At 44.2% G+C, this 17,735-nt stretch overlaps 1 protein-coding gene across 1 annotated transcript in view; it reads right to left on the bottom strand.

The window, feature by feature from the left end:
• bcr (BCR activator of RhoGEF and GTPase) overlaps positions 1 to 17,735 on the bottom strand; it is a gene marked incomplete at both ends in the record, with an annotated part of 67,714 nt that overhangs the window by 13,471 nt on the left and 36,508 nt on the right. The window contains 7 exons of the mRNA XM_079179553.1: positions 1,845 to 1,985; positions 2,267 to 2,319; positions 2,444 to 2,504; positions 4,220 to 4,327; positions 8,407 to 8,592; positions 9,203 to 9,307; positions 15,000 to 15,184. Of these exons, the coding sequence (XP_079035679.1) occupies positions 1,845 to 1,985; positions 2,267 to 2,319; positions 2,444 to 2,504; positions 4,220 to 4,327; positions 8,407 to 8,592; positions 9,203 to 9,307; positions 15,000 to 15,184 (839 nt within the window). The remainder of the gene's footprint in view (positions 1 to 1,844; positions 1,986 to 2,266; positions 2,320 to 2,443; positions 2,505 to 4,219; positions 4,328 to 8,406; positions 8,593 to 9,202; positions 9,308 to 14,999; positions 15,185 to 17,735) is intronic.

The following is a 17,735-nucleotide window of genomic DNA, read 5'->3' as shown; positions in this document are numbered from 1 at the left end:
AAGAGTGACACTTCAGCGCTCCCTGAATCCTCTTATTTTCCGGTCACATTATAATGGCCTCTTTCTTATCTCCTTATCTTCACGTTTTTGAGCCCAGTGTCGCTACCGATCGCTAAGGCTATCAAACTACTGTGAAAATGAAATCAACGTCATTTTGCCGGCACAAATCCGGCACTCATCAAATTTGTGTCGACAAAACATAAGTAAAAAATAATGAGGGCACGCCTCAGTTAAACCCTCAGCGCTACCAAAGGCCTGAGTTCCCCTTTGGACATCTGAAGGCACAAAAAAAAAGAGCTGTTATCAACACTGTAATGATGTTAATGTTCACAGACATCGTGAAGAGGTCAGAGAACAGATTCAGCTTCAGCAGAGCGACAATCTAAGAGGGTGAGGGTGCGCTGACCTGGTAGATCAAATCATTTGATCGTTTTATGTAATTACAGATATTGAAACAGCATTACGAACACATCTTCTCTACTACAAGTGATTAAAGTGTTATTTTTGGCTGAAGCTATCACTTGATTTAAGCATCATCCTCTTCATCGTCTCAACTTTCCAGGTAACGAGTTATATGTTGCAGCTCAGTTGCCGAAATGTGGACAAAAACCTCAGGCATATTATGTACTCTAAGGTACGATATAATGATCTCCATTGATTTCCACGCGCTGCTTTCATGTATCCGTAATAAATATTTGATGACTAGTGTGGAGGTCTGGACGAACTGGGATGGAACTGGAGCCTGCAGGGATGGGAGGGGAAGTGTGTGTGTCCGTGTGTGTGTGTGTGTGTGTGCATGTTAAAAGACAAACAAGAGAAAGAGAGCGAATGAATGGAACAGAGAGCAGGAATGTGGGGAGGTGTGTGGGGTGTGTGTGTGTGTGTGTGTGTGTGTGTGTGTGTGTGTGTGTGTGTGTGTGTGTGGAGAGAGGGTGGGGTAATGACCCCACTGTGAGCAGAGGGAGGAGCTGTCGCAGCCTTTTCCCTCGTTCGCTCCCACCCTCCATTTATGAATAATTAACTTGAAATCTGCCAGTCAGAGCGGACCGATGGCTCATTACAAGGCATTATGTATGGCAGTGTCACGCAAGCCATCAATCAAGAGGCGTCCATTCATGTGCGTCAAGTCATTTCCCGGGATGACAGAGACAGTGGGGAGGAGGGGGGGGGGGGGGGGGGGGGGGGGGGGGGGGGGGGTAGGTTGTGTGTGTGCATGTTCGCGTTAGGGGAGATGGAGGGATGGGGAGCCACAAGAGAGACACAGAGCAAACACAGAATCACCCTCAAGTAGGCAACCCTGGTATGACCATATAAGGGCATGGGCTCTGCATTAGGCTGAAGATTGGCAGCTCCCGTACACTCATTCGCCAAAGACTTCATGGTTATTGAGAGGGCGGAGTTATGACATCACCATGCTCAACATCAGAGCTGGAAAGAGTTGAACTGATGATAAAAATGACTATTGTCTACGTCTGTAGAGCGGGTTGTATCCCCTTTGAGTCTTATTTTTGTTGAAACAGTTAACCAAATGTATTAAAGGGACAGTCTGTATGAATCAGACATTGATGCATTATTATTTGCTCCATTCATGATTTCAGAGATGCATTAAAACAAAAACATGTTAAGCCATAACAAAACATGCCATAAAGGCGTTGTCAGGTCTTCTAGTAACCCAAAACTACTTTGTCTTAGTCCAGTAAATTAGTACACACTATAGCCAAGTAACATATCAATCTGCTTATTAGCTGTTTGAAGAAGAGCATGCCAATCAGGTGTAAAACTAGGCAGCAGAATGTGGCTCGTCTCGAGTCATCGGATGTTTTGGTAAATGTCTGAAGGCTCACCTCTCCCTTCTTGACAGTCATAGACTGGCGTCGGGGCGTCGTCTCCTCATTGATGCTGGACAGGAAGTTCTGGGAGATCCGCAAGGCGTCCTGCAGAAGCGGGTGGTCCGGGTGGCTGGTGGGCGTGTGTTTGAGCAAGTCCTGGAGTACAGCGGTAGAAATATTAATTTTGTCCAGCTAAAAGAACACTTATTCAGGCGTATATATGTCATTTATTTTCCCTTGAATCCTAACAGTAAATGTTTAAAGAAAGGACTTGAAGAGTCAGATGCTCTTCCTTTGACCCTTGAGGTAAAAGCTCCCCCAGGAGGCCGAGTAGTCAAAACAAGGTTTAGCAATAGAGGCAATTACTAAAACATTTCAGATCTTCAATTTGTGATGTGACATCATTAAGATGTGCTTCAGCGCTCACTCGTACTTACATGAAGTACCAATGTGCTGCGGGTCACTCGGTCCACTGGTTTATACAGCAACGCTGTGCATGAGAAAGGAGAGGAACCAGACTGACTTGTTTATACGTCTTCTGAATTACTACAATATGCTTTATGTACACCATTTAACAGACAGGATTGAGTAAAAACTAGCACGATGTGGCTGACCTTCTAGAGAGTTCTTGGCTGTCTGGTCCTTCGAGTCCTTTGGGCTCCTCACCTTCAGGTTCTGTTTGGAGACAAAATTTAGGTCGAGGAAAACCCTTTTAAAAAAGACCTTTAAAAAAAACAGTTCAGTACAGTTAATCCATATGAAAACATAGTGAGGTTATTATCCTTGCTCAAGCACTGAGGTCATCCATTTCCAAATTAATTATGCCATCCTCAGCAGCATTTCCCCCTCACCATCTTGCTCAGATGGCTCGGAGTCATGCATCATTACTTTGGCCATTAACAACCCTCGATGATGAATCCCCCATCGAGCATGTAGACACCAGCCTCAACGCTAACTGGTAGGCCTCATAAAACATTGACGAAGACTGATGGTACTACTTGAAAAAAGTGAAGACAGAATATGTACCAAAAAAAAAAAAAAGCTCAAAGACTTAGCTAGAGGTGTACATCTGCTTCGTATTAATATAAATACTTTGGTTAAATATGCCTCCTGCAATGAGTAAGATTTAAAGTGATGAAACCTTCTTTTTAAAGGCTGCATCTGAACCTATTTCTGTAGCTGCTGGACAAAGAAGAAAAACCCCAAATGGATGAAGAGAGCTGTAATATCACTTTCACAATTCCCAACCTCATTAGATTGGTTAAATCTAACACTGTTAGGAATGTAGATACGTTTAAAACCAGGGGCAATTCTGCAAAATCAGCCTCCAAAACTAGATTTGAGGCATGAGTGTTGTTAAATCTAGTATGTCTATGATTAAAAAAAAAATCTTGTGAGGCCGTGAAGCTGTTGTGTTATGCTGTTACTGCTCATATACGATCTGTGAAGGTGATACTGAGCTCAGATTTTTCCTGGTCAGTGATGAGAATGAGACCAAGCAACTATCCCTCTGCACTGTCCACCATTTAACTGATGCGCGCACACACACGTGTAACTGAACACACGTACACACTCAGAAAACTGCCTCTGGCTGCATTTCTATAGAAATATTCAGCAGAACATGCACAATTAAATGAAGGGAAGTGCTAAAAGCTGCGTGGGTGAATAATGGGAGAGCGTTTTTGTAAGTACATTGCATCGGGGACAAAACTGTTAAGCAGCTGTTAGAACAGCTCCTTTCCCTAATAACACATAATTTAACACTCTGCTGCAAGTCAGTTATCCTCTTTGTCATTTTTATGTGACACCGCCTCAATCTCACAAACTGTCCAGCTGCAACAAGTCTTTTTTGAAAATGAATATACAGCTACACAAGACCAAGTGTTTTATGTTAACATAATAGTAATAACCACAGCAACCACACTAGAGATCTACTCTGCCAGACAGCTTTGAGAATCTGGAGAAAGAAAAGTTGCACGTAAATCATAAACGAGTACAGAAGGAGGATATCTTATATTATAAGCAGGAATTACGGGACTACGACAAGCAATTAAGTGTAATGTGATGGTGAAAATCACTCCTGCGATAAATTGAACATGTACTTATATCTAAATTAGATACGGCATTGCTGCACACATAAAAAAAAAATAACAACTTGTGAAACTCAACTGGATGGTATGAAGGAGGTTTGTACGGCGGTAAAATGATCCGATAACTGAGAGATCACAGGTTCAACTCCTGCCAGAGCTCCGAGGTCGGAGCTAAACCAGTAACGACTTGCTTTTTGTCCAATTCTTTCCCCCCACATCTACAGTATAGCTTTCAATAAAAAAAACATATTTCTATCCCTGCTTGGTGTTGTTATCCATTCTTTCGTCCGTCCTTCTTACCTCAGAGATTTCAGCAAACTGAGTGTTCGCCTGGCAGCACTTCTCCGCGGTCTCCACAGCCAGCTCGTAGTTGTCCACAAACGCTCGGTAGACTCCAAGCTGGCTGGCCTGATGGAGAAAGAGAGAGAGAGAGAAAAGGAAACAGAGGTTTTCAATGAACATATTAAGACATATCATCATGTCATTTTGGAAGAGATTGTTTGTGGGTTTTTGGCTCATAGACGCAACAAACTAATGTAGGAGACACATTAAACAGCCAGACAAAATGGAGCAGCAGCATAATGTCGCCGCCTCAGCACACCTTTGTCTGAACTGTTGTAAAGCCTCCATTTCCTAAAGTTTTGTTAGTATAAAATAAACGTCATCAATGGACAAATCTTTACAATAGACGTTGTAGAGACCACCATAAGCCTCTCAGTGGAACTATGAAAACGCTACATTGCAACGGTGAGATGTGTGTGACTTGCCGACGATCAAACGAAACCACCAACCCGAGGAAAGACACACGGTCACAACAACAACAACAACAACAACAACAACAACAACAACACAGTAACCACGGTGCACCTCGCAGCCGGGCCCGTTGCCCTGGCAACCAGCGAGGCCGGCACCGCGCCGGGGTGAGTAATTAATGATTGGTGTAACGGAGGCTACGAAAGCACAGTTAGGAAGCGGGACGGCTGAATAAAACTCCACCAAGCGTTGCCTGCCAGCGCTGCGATCCGTCTCGACGGCGAACAAAAGGACAATCAATTCTCCCGAACAAAACAACCAGAGGAGGAACGAGTACAGTGGAGATGGGTTTTGTGTGTAACGTCCAGAGCCACACACACACACACACACACATCAAATACCCTAGACAATCTCACCTGAGAGTACTGAACACATGAGTGCATTAAACATGAATTATTACCTTTAAAGCTCATTATGACCCACAGCATTGCTATATTTCAGACCTTTTAGCCCCAGGCCTGTGTGGAGCTTTAGTCATTTGGGCAAATTACTTTTGTCTTCGTCAGAGACCGAGCTTAAAGGTCAATTGAGGTTTATAACGTGGGTCTTACTTTCAAAGTTCCGCAAGGCTATGACGACAGTCGACAAGGCAGTCAGATGATCCGACAGGTTGTAAACAAGCCGACAGTGAAGCCAGATTATCTAAACCACTGTATTTGGAGGTGGAACTGAAAGTGAGGGTGCCCAAAAGTTGATAATAATCCCTAATTGCACAGGAAAACTCTTCATGCAGAACTGCGGTAGAGTACAGTAGGTCAAAGCTGAAACAGGAAGTGGGTCTGTAAACTCTAATGGAGCTATACAATGAACAGTTGTTTACCGCCTTGTGTGATTGAATGCCCCACTACTGATGGGAATGAGTATGACCCTTTAAAACTAGGGGGCACAGGAGCAACCTGCAGCAGTCTGGCCGAGTCAGTGCTTTCATTGTTGATTTCTAATTTGTGACCTTGTGTGAAGAACTTTCTAATTAGATTAGAAGTGGTCTACAAATAAAGGACGACTACACATCTGTGAGTCAATCACTATTATTGTCTCAAACTCCCCTTCCATCCTATTTCAAGGCCGTGACCTTTCTAACATGCCCTGATCTTTGCAGTCATGGGGGGGGGTTGTGAGATTCAATTCTGGCAGGAATGTGGAGTCACAAGTTTTCTAAACATTGTCTACACTTGTCATGTTATCACTGGCTTTTACTATGAGTAGTGTGTATGCTACAAAATAGCAGCGAGCCACCATGAGAGAATCGAACACACGACTGAAATAAGCAGCATAATAGTTCCAAAAGGGATCTCTACAATGCGTGCACATATATCCTACACACTACAGTAGGAAGGGGAAAAGTGGAGGAAGGCGAGGAGAAAAGCAATTTTCACAATACTGCAATCCCGTGTCCTGCCCTGGGCCACACAATCTGCACCACAGCGGAGGCCATTCAGAGCGTGACAGTTTGACTGTGGAGAGAGCAGAGAACCCGAATGTCTGGCAGCCACATCGCCACGAAGGCTTATCGAGCGTGGGGCTGCAGCCACAGTATCATGGCTAGAGAAGGACTTTGGGTGATGAAAGAAACTGCTTGGGTGTTTGGATTTCTCAGTTGGGGATTTGTCCAGTATGTGTGTAATCCACAGCGGAAAACAACATTAAGAAAACAGCCTCATGACAGACTACGGCCGTTATACGAGAAGGATGGATTTAGCCACAAGGGAGTTCTAACAGGACTAGATATTTTCTTACACCGGGGTAAAAAGCGCTGTTTATTCTACAATGATATGAAAAGACAGAGCATACGATTCTTTATTTGCTACAGCTATGCTGACATAGTGTTGTAGATCCAAAATCTAACATGATTCAGAGGAGGAACGAGTACATGGTCTAATTTATCATCTAGGATTTATCCAAACACCCAGGAACAGCCGAGGGGGAATCAAAGATGTGTCAGCAAAGCAGTTATCAATCAGTTAAAGTAATTGTCCCACACCCAGACACATCTTAGTGAAGCTTTTCGTCCCACCACATAGTTAATTCAATGATATAAGTATTCATCTTTTCCACAAACTTTAACAGAGCAAAGACCAATCTTTATGTTCGATATCTGAGGCCAAATAAAGGATCATTCTTCTATAAATTCTTTTTTTTGGTCCTTCATCTCTGAAGAGCAACGTTCAAAACCAGCGTATCCGTCTGCCTTCATGGTGTAAAACCACCACTTTGCCACTGTGCATGTTGTGCGTGTCTACGAAGAGCGCGAGTGTGATTTAGCCCTATTTTCAGCCTTCAGACACTTCTTCAGACACTCATGCTCATAACCTGTCAGTGACGCTTTGCCTCTTCCTCTTTTCTCCTCTTCCTTGTTCTGATGTTTTATGACTCCTATAACCGTCTGCTCCCCTCACAGACTTCAGAGTCATGGTGAGACAGCTCTATCAGAGCAGCCTAAATCTACTTGCCTCCCCGACTCTCATCCCCTCTCAACCCTTCCTCGCCCCATTCCTCGACTGCATCACCTCCTCTGCTCTCATCTAATCTCTTCTCCCCTCCCTCTTCACCTCCTAACGGAACGGCTGTCATGTAGCATTTTTTTCCCTTTTGGATAGGCTCAGAGTCTTCTCCTCCTGACTTTTATTAACGTCTGTCTGGGGAGACGGAGCGAATGTGGCAGAAACTGTGTGAGCTAATGTAAGGAGGGAAATATATAGACAAGCTTTTTAAATCATCGGCGGTAAAAGATACAAATGAAATCCTAATTTCTTTGCAAAGTCCCAATTGGAGCGTCTCGAGATAAATTCATAAGAGTGCGTGTGCGTGAGCGTGAGAGAGTGAGTGTGAGAGTGTGTGAGAGAGAGTGAGAGAGTGAGAGAGAGAGAGAGCGAGAGAGAGAGGGGCTCCTATTTATAGCAGCTTCTTCAGGACACAAAGCACACAGTGCAGTGATGGCCTCAGCTGCCTGAGGCAGAAAGGCGGCATTGTGAAACACGCCTGCACCTCCGTCTGTGTGTGTGTGTGCGTGCGTGCATGTATGTGTGTGTGTGTTTGTGTGTGTGTGTGTGCGTGGGTGTGTGTGTTCGAGCATTTGAGTGAGTCTGCGAGGGAGAGAGAGAGAGAGAGAGACCCAGGGAAAGTGAGGGAGACACTAGTGGGAGAGGAGCAGTATTTCGGAGAGAATTGACAAATGACTCATTGTGGGTTAATTGACCCATTGTGAAAATGATTAAATAGACCCAGTGTACATGTGGCCCAGACATCCTTGGCAGAAACTACTGGAGGGAAGAGAGAAAGCAACCGAGCGGCTGTTGAGGAGGAAATAGGGGGGGAAAAAAGGACGATTCAGATTAAATTTGTCCAAATTTAAAATGATAAAGAAGAGCATCAGTAGAAAAATCAAATCTGCGTTTTTTTTATTGGTTTATTATTGAATCATGCTGACAGATTCTGCATCTGAAAGCCTCCCAATTCAAGAAACAACGTTACTGTGAATTATGTCACTCCGGCACAGTGGTTCTGCTTTGGGTCTGCGTCCACATGTCTTTTCTAATACTGTCAACTTTTGTGGGTGCCCACTGTTGTCACTTAGATTCAGGGTAAGGTCAGACATCTGCTACCATGGGTACAGACACACAAACTACAACCCCAAACGCCCCCGACCCCGTCGACTAATCATTTCTTTCTCTCACCAGTTTCTGGAAGAGGTCTCCGACTCTCTGGTGGTGGCTCCACTGCTGAACGCGAGGAAAAAGTCCGTCGTAGAACTCCCTGTGGATCTCGTAGAGCTCAGGCACTTTGAAGAAGATGGTTTCTATCTGGGCCACAGTGAGCACAGGCTGCGACGTCGTAGCAGCGGCCTTCAGAGGCTTCATGGGCTGAGAGGGACAAGCGGAGGAGATGAAAAAGTTGCTTTTGCGGGGCATCTTTGTGTTAAACTGGAACACTTTATATAGATATCACTGCAATGGTTTGTTGTCTTTATGACTCTTCTCCCGTTGTGCGACGGTTCTGGCTCGTCAAATTAACTTTTAAATGGCATAAAAGTAATAAGAAGTTAAGTTCTTATGGAAAATGTGTTCGCAAACAGTTGCTTATTTACACATCCAGCAAACACATCATTATTATTCACTCTAGTTTTGGTCTTCACAAACTCCTCATGTGACTCTGTAGCCGCACAAACCCTCCACTATGTTCTATCTACTTTCATAACACCCAAGTTTCATGTCTTGAATAAATCAATTTATTTGTTATTTATTTGGTTTGGCTATTTCGAAACTTTGACTGTTGTAAATTGTAATCTATTTGTGTTCCTTACACATTTTGCAGATACATCTAACGACACTGAATTAAATTAAGTGCGTGAAGAGTTTATCATTAAATAATTCCATACTTGATACTCAATTTGCCTAATCGATGGACTTAATGCCGTCAGTCATTACATTCTCCTGTATAGTATGGCTGTATGTAGCGTGTGTGTGTTCTCACCAGCAGCAGGGCCTCCAGGTGACTGAGGTATGTTTCCTCGGTGGCCAGGATCCCAGAGAGGACCCACTTTCTCATCTCCAAACCTTTTTCCAGGTCACATTCAGTCTGTAACAAACATAAAACATAAAGCTAAAACAATATGCAGCAATACATTATAATGCACAACAAATAATCCAATCCTGTACGTGCCCACTTTGCTTTTTAACTTACTCTTTAAATCAGCTTGTTTCTGTTTTTACGCTGCATCATTTTGTGCCTGAGGCATGAAGAACATTCAAAGCATCTTATTGTTCCTTACAACAGTTAATATTTGTAAATCTCAAATTGACGGGCTCCTAGTTCTTAGCGGAGCATGAAACCTCTGCAGTGTTGCCGTTTGTGAGGGCCACAGTCTGGAAAATCAAAACGGCAACAATCGCACCTTCGAGAAAAAACCTCCCCACTCTCCTCCCCATTCCCCTCAGCCCAGTGAAAGCTCACTGAGGACTACGGACATGAAAGAAAACAGAGAGACAGAGAGATTCCTCAGGCTGTCTTGTTTAACCATGAACTCTGAAATAACACAAACAGGCAGGGTCCCCCATGGGAGCGAGGTTGGCGTATAAGTATGTGTCTGTGAGAGAATGTGCAAGTGCCGGGAGCACACACACACACACACACACACACACACACACACACACACACACACACACACACACACACACACACACACATAGACAGTGAGCCCAGGTTGGGACGTGGAAACATCCAGTCCTTCAGGCTATGAGGAGGAGGAAAGAGAGGAAACAGGGAGGAAGGGTGAGAGAGAGTGACAAAGAAAGAAGAGGAGCAGAAGAGATGCAGAGCAAGATAGATTCAGTATAATTAAGAGGGGGGGGGGATAAAGAGGGCAGAATATCTGACATGATGAAGGGGAGACAAAGAGAGTAGGACTATATATTAAGAAGAAAAGGGGCGACATATTGAAAACTTGCAGCTGCACATTCTGTTTCTCTGCCTTTTTGGCCGTCCTGTCTCACCTTGTCTATCAGGAGCCGTTAAGGCGTCCTGGCTTCTAGAGACCATAAATGGTGTGCGTTTGCGTGGATGAGTGTGTGTGTGTGTGTTGGGTCAGGAGGGTAACAGCATAGAAGACAATGCAGAGAATCTGTTTAGTAGTTGATGTGTTCATGTACGTCATAGATTTTTTAGAATAAGGTCACATCTTTTCAAGTTTGTCTGAAAATAACACCTACATGTCTTTGTCCACACTAAACAGTCGTTGCTCGCAGTAACGGCTGCTCCCGTCCACACTGGCCGTGACGAGCTCCCCACTTAGTGCAATGCCAATGACGGAGAAACAATCTGCAGTCCTCGTTCTGTGCAGGAATGGATTTTACGGCCATGAGGCATGCAGCAGGTGACTTGAGGTTTCAGGTTTGAGATAGACTTGATAAAAAGAGAACCTATCCTTTATGGTTTAACTATTTTCCACATGACTCGATACATTTTTCAGTCTATAAAATGTAAGAAAATAGAGAACAATGGCCATAACAACCTTCTTGAAATTGCCTGTTTCATCTTACCAACAGACCAACAGCCAAACATATAGAATGGTCTATGTCTGTGTATGTTAAGCCACCTGTGAGCCACTTCTACAACTATATATCTAGACAGCAGGATTCAGGCATTGTATAGATATGCTAAAATGCTGCGTTCCTGTGAGCTGCTGCATGAGTACGTACTGTGAGTGCTTGGATGTCTGTGGGTGTGCATGCATTTATTTAAATGAAGGGGTAAATAGGCCTGAAAGCTGTTTCCATGGCCACTGCATACGCAAAATAAAGATACTCAACATTCAGAGGTAAAGTGTATGTGGTTACAGTTCTGCCGTAGTTACGATCAATAACCATTAATCCTCCTGAACTCAGCTTTAAACAAGACAGGTGTGTAGAGGATTTAAGATGCTTCTTAGCATCTCAGCCATTAACACAATGGGTGTTAACGCTTTGAATTAGTGCTGCAACGAAAAGACTATTTACATTATTATTTAATCAGCCAATTATTTTCAGGATTTATCGATTCTTTTGGTCTCCGAGAAAATCATAAAATGCCAAAAACCCAAGATGACGTCTTCATAGATCCTGTTTTGTCCAAACAGTCCAAAAGCACAATTGTTGACTAATCTATGAACCGTCTGATCGGTTCAGCCCTCCTCTACTTATTAATATAGTTTGTAGAAATCAGGTGCAGGCCTCAAGTAGAATGGGACAGTATTTAACGTTTAAGCATGTTGGCCTCCTCTTCATCTGGCCGTTTATCTCGTCTTCAAAAGTTAATACTTCTTACTGCACAAACCTCGCTCTCTCTTTCTTTGTCTCTCTTTCTCAGGTGAAGCATAAAGGAAATGATTCTGACAGACATGTATTATGCATCACACAGACATGTCTGGGGATCTGAGCTGTTTATAACAGCATCAGGGAAAAAAAAGCTCTAATTGCTCGTTATGTGTAGACTCTAAGACGACTCTTTTGGTATTAAGAGTGCAAATAAAAGGCTGTTGAAAGTAAATAAGTAATGTAATCAAGAGTTATGAACGCTTTTAAATGTATTACATTCAATTACAGCGGCTCTGAATCTATCTAACTTAAAAGGGAGAGCTCGGGGCAGCGACGGAGCCCCCCCCCCCCCCCCGAATGTTTGTGAGTTAATGAAAAATGAATGAATCATTGCTGAGCTACAAGCATCGGCATGAGCGATCTGACTTTAGCCTCACAGGATATGCCCGATGGTAAAAGAACATGAGAAACACTGGGGTCTTATTTGCAGCATCAAGAATATTTGAAGACAAATCACAAGGAGGAAACTTCAACATCCAGCCGCGTGCTACTGAACTATAGCGGAGGCGAGACGAAAGTGTTTATTCATCGCTTCAGACCCCAGACGACTCCCCTAGGAAGTACCCACTTCTCCAGACATATCATCTTTTATTCATCGCTGTAGCGACTAATGAGCCCATCTCTGGGTTCAGACTAAAAGGGGTGTCTGCCTGCCTTTTTGGGTTATAAAATAAGACGCACTCTTCCTGCTCGGGGGTGTATTTGGGTTGGTGTTTCTATGTTTTCACGTCCGGTATGTGCAACAGAGTCACATACCCGTAGTGGTGGCTCTGCCTAAAATGATTCAGGAGTTCTGACTTGCTTCCGATTTGTTTATGCAGGGTGGATGATGTCCGTGGGAGATACAAGAGAATAAATACAAACGGTGTTTATTCGCCGAGCGAGCAGACGTAGCTCAGGAGGCGCAGATAAAAACCCAGCAGCAGTTGCGGTTATAACATCATTCCCCATATCTCTCCATGTCTTTCCCACGTCAGCTCTTATAAACTTTCAGAGCAGGTGGGAGATGGAAGAAGTGAGCGGCAAAGCACGCCCTGTTTACACACTTTATTAACCATTCTCATGTTTCATATTCTAATCTCTTTAGCATCCTGTTCTGCCATCCCTCGCTTTCTGAAGAGTCTAATGTGATTGTTTCCTATCTCCACATGTCCGCTAAGTAATGTGGGGTTGTCTTAGAATTACCCAGTGCTGCAGGAGAAAGACAGTTTCTTTTTAACTGGGCATTTCAATTGCACAGCAGTGATAGACGTTGACAGAGTTGGTGTCTGCAGGTCTTTTTTTTTCCACATCATGCCTTTGATTGCAAGGAAACAAGCTGTGCGATGAGTGAATTGTCATTACAGATGTGATGGATAATATTGAAGGAGATTTCATTCTTTCCACGCCTCCAAGTCTACTGAGTCTTCTACAGGTTTTGCGCTGGCCCAGTAGGAGATGACCTCACCCGTCAGGTCTTGGCATCGAGGTGTGATGTCAGACAGGATGAGGGAGCATTCCAGTATGATTATAATACAGTATAAATGTGTGGAGGATTTAGATGAATAAATATAAATCAGGAATCTACAGGAACAGAGAAAAAGGGTTTATGGCTTAAAAGGAATTCTGGGGGTGCACCAGAGGCCACTAACCATAAACCCAAGTACCTTTGTTGCATGTCGTTCCCCACCTCTCTCTCTCTCTCTCTCTCTCTCTCTCTCTCTCTCTCTCTCTCTCCTCATGTTTCTACTGTCATATATCTAGTAAAAAGCATTAAAGCCAAAGACAAATACATAACACAATATGAATTCTGTTTAACTTGGCAGAGGGGGGGAGAGGTGGACTCTGACTGTCCTAGATTGAACTACAAGTATGTGTCACTCTGTGCACTAGGATTCTAACATAATAAAACATATGCGGTCAGTGTTTTTGCAAAATTGTTGAAAAAAAAAGACCCATTACAGCACAGTCCTCACACGTCAGCTGACTTCTGATCAGTGACCCCACTCGGTTCCCTCGTCAGTGCAAAGATTCCGATCATGAGAGAAAATTAAATCAGCAGTGTTGCGGATGGTGATGACTCATCACAGTGACATCATAAAACCATCAGCCAATCGGAGATTGTCCGGGCTCTGACTCATCATTTAGAGAAGCAGACCGGGGTGATGTTTGAAGAGCAGCGGACCAAGGGCAAATCAAGGACGATGGTAACTCCCGTGTTTTTGAAAGCCTGTCTGTCTGCGTGCAGAATTTGTTGAGGGATGATTGTCGTCTGGCTGTTTAGTATTTAACTGGCCATCCGATGGTGTCACTGCCAACCCTAAACACACACAGCGTCCAGTTCCCTCCAGGATTCTGCCTCTAAACATGAGAGGTCGCCCTTCAAATCATCGTCAATGTGAATTTAACATTCTGCTGAGAGAAGACGATGTGTGCATTTCTGTAAAAAAGAAGCCATTGTCTTGTGCAACCTAAAGCGCGTGTTTAAATTAAAATCCAAGGTCAGAGGTCAAAGGTTGGATGCAGTCAAGGGAGTCATCACTTATTGGCAGATTCAAGCTATAAATCAGATGGACAGCTAAGACAGTGAGCAAAGACTGAGGGGGCGGAGTAATACTGCTCCATGAACACTGATGCGATTACTTCCTCCAAGGGCACAGTGGAGAGCGGCAGTATTAGCCTATTACATTCTCCCAAAATACCTCTCTGTCCTAATCAAACATACGGCTCTCGCATGTTCATATGCTGCTACTCACAAATTCTTCGGCGCAAGAAGGAACGGGCAAATGCTTGAATAGATTCGGTAGCATCCATGTTCATTCTCGTCGTTGCTGACACTACAGTTTTGTGTGTGTGTGTGTGTGTGTGTGTGTGTGTAGCATTCGTGTGTATCCTCTCCATGGTAACCTTCGATAGCAGCAGACGTCATAGATCACTGGTTTTCTCTTCGCAGACAAGAAAGAGTAGAGGAGGGAGGGTTAAGAGGATGAAGGCAGTGGTGGGGTGATAGAGGTGATAGGTAATTCTGCCTAATACCCTGGATGAGAAAAAGCCAGTCTCTTAAGGGGGATGAGTTTCTTCCCTGGATGACTGCTTCTGGGGGTTATGAGGCAGGCGATATTGTCCTTTATCCATCCCCTCAAACGGTAGATTTGATTTTCTCATCAACTGACAGATTTGTGACGGATCGGGATTGCTCCAAGATTATATTTAGCCCACTTCCTGTGCTGTATTGAGGTCAAACTACATAACTATTGGCCATCAAAGAGTAATTCCAGCCACGTTTGTAGGATCGCACATGTCATGTGGCATTATACTTTGAAACAATGGTAAAAGAAAAATCGTGAATATTAAGCAGCTACATTTTCAGTAAATTTGAGAAAATTGGCCAGATGCAATGTCCAGCGGTAGGAGATGGTCGGACGGCACAGCATACTCACCGACTTGGAGGACTCTAACGATCCGGAGGAGAGGGTGTCCCGACTGCTGCGGCTCTTGGAGCTGAGGTGCGGAGAAGATGACGGCGAGTCGTCGATGTACGGCAGGATGTCGTGGTGCCTCCGCTGCTCCTCTGCGCGGTCGGCATCGTAACCGTACGTGGGAGGCGTCCCGGTAAAATGACCATCTGTGACGAGGGAGAAAAAAAACAAAACCTGAAGTTGGCACCTTGAACATTCTTTCAACCACTTTTAGACATTTAAACATCTTTTGCAAATCACCAAATTAATGCAATTCAAGCTGTCTGCAGTCAGTCTTGAAAGGGGCAAAGGTAGGGAGCTAAAAAAACTGACATTTGGAGATGCAAACACCATCATTTCTTTGAAGATACACAACTTTAGAAAGCCTCAATCTAACCAAAGATCCATTAAAGGTGCCTTTACAAAGCACACTGGGTAGATTCACGTTGGCCTCATGCACACAGAAGGTTAGGAGTTAATTTTCCAACACGAATTAATGCGATTCTAGAAACTGGGGCACACAAAATGAGTCCCCCCCCCCCCCCCCCCCCGCATCTTTGTTCATGCACTCATATAAAAACATAAAGCTCGGAGAGAAAGCACTTGAAGAGGCCGACTACAAACTGGGTCAAGGTTCAAATCATTTCAACACCGATAGTGCAGCATCTCTGGGGAAATTTTCAGCCGCCTCCCTTCCGACCCGCTTCTGCGGTGGCCGCGATCACTTTCTCTGTATAAGAACAACAGCTCAGCCGGCACAAAGTGGCTTCGCGTATAATTACCCGCGCTGCCCTTTACGAGGAGAGGTGGGAGAGGAAGAGCTCGAAACAAAATGTCAGCGAGCTGGACGCATTCTACAATTTGACTGCGAATACCTTGTTTGACAACATCACACTCAGTGAGGCGATGCATTCAAGCTGTGGCTTCCACTAGACACGTTTTTGTAATTTCAAATGGTTCGGCTTCCGGGAGGAGAGAGAGTACAGTCAGTGGTTCGGGGAATCTGGTGTGTAACAGCTGAGGGGAAGACATCAAGCACCTCTGGATGTCACAGAAGACCTTTTGCTCATCTCCTCCCACTCCTACATTCAACAGAGCTGAACTTCTCAGAGAGCTGGCCAGGTCTCCTCTGCGCTGACTCAGACTAATAACCCGCAACAGCACTTTCTAGACTCGCAGGCAAACAATCAAACATGCAGAATACACACCAGTTCAAATCATTTGTAAGTATTCCCTCGCTGTAGAACACATTCAGCTAACATCTTGTTAGTCACTGATGCTTTTTTTTTGTCTGACACCAGCACATACAAAGACATACGCTCTTAAAAGTCACAGGTCATAGCGTGGAGAAGAAAAAAAACGAGGGAAAGAGATAGAAAGAACAATGATGGTGTGTTCAGGGCCCGTCTGACCTTCAGCCCACCCACCGCTCGCTCTGTGTACTCGCTACTGCCTGTGGGCGGGTGCTGCCCACTGCGCCTGCTTCGACCAGCGGCATCCTGCCCGGCAAAGACCAACATAGAGGCTCTGTGTGTGTGTGTGTGTGTGTGTGTGTGTGTGTGTTACACATTCTTCTTCGTCTTAAAATGTAGCTGTTATTTTGCAACCCCATGCACATATGCTGTTACTTATGAATTTAATTATCATATTGTTGTGTTCCTAAACATTCATCTTCTCCTTCAGTCTTTTCTCTGCTGTACCCTTTTTTTTTTTTTAACTTGTGTGATGACTAAACTGCGCTGCGGTATGATTTTGGGTTAGATTTGATGTATTCACTAAGCACATGCATAAACATTCAGCCTGTAGGAGGCCAGTAAGGATCACTGAGTTACCAGATCTAACATTGAGGAAACAACAAACATTCAGAAGACAGCATGCAAACAAAAAGACGACGCACATGTTTAGGTCTGATTCACTGCTCGACTTAAAATACAGATGTGGAAAACACCAAGTGGGAAATGAGTGAGTAGCATCCCGGCATGTTTTTCTTTTCCTTGTTTGCCAACCCCACCTCTGTGTATTCATGTTGGCAGCATAACATCTCCAGCTGACTTATTTTAATCTTCCTACCGCCTTGTTTTGGAAAAATACTGTCACTAGAAACACACTGAGGTTGTGTGTGTGTGTGTGTGCATATGTGCGCATGTGTGTGTGTGTGTGTGGTGCCCACACAACCCTGAGGCCAGAAATATTGAGCACCCAAACAACATTTTTTAGACTGTAACCACCTCTTGGTTACTGGGGGGGGGGGGGGGGGGGGGGGTCACAGAACCAAAACCACAGTCATGAATAATAATGATAAACTGTAGATAAAATCTACAAAATGCCAAATGAATCACAGCAGCCCTGAATCTAACTAAACTGTGTTTTCTGGGAAATCCAGACAATCCAGAGTTGTTGTTTTTAACCTATAAACTAATTAACGATTCATAAAGGAATTACCACTACATTAAAACGGTTCAGACCCTTACTCGTCTGCTTGCCTGGTATGTATATCTTCAAACCAGCAGTTTCCAGTGGGGGAGGGGCTGAGCTTTACAAGTCTGTTAATGGGTCACTATAGCCGGTGGTCTTCAAACACTAGGCTTCAGTCTGACCACGTGTGACCTCATCTCGGCCCAGACGCTGCTTCCAACGCAGCCCACAGTCAGTTTCTCTCCCTCTGACTCTCACGCTCTTTGTTTGAATGCCCCTGCATCGCGGCATATGTCGAGCTGC

Source organism: Pholis gunnellus (assembly GCF_910591455.1).
Source record: "Pholis gunnellus genome assembly, chromosome: 18".
In the NCBI taxonomy this organism is placed as follows: domain Eukaryota; kingdom Metazoa; phylum Chordata; class Actinopteri; order Perciformes; family Pholidae; genus Pholis; species Pholis gunnellus.
This window is presented reverse-complemented; position numbering and strand designations above follow the sequence as displayed.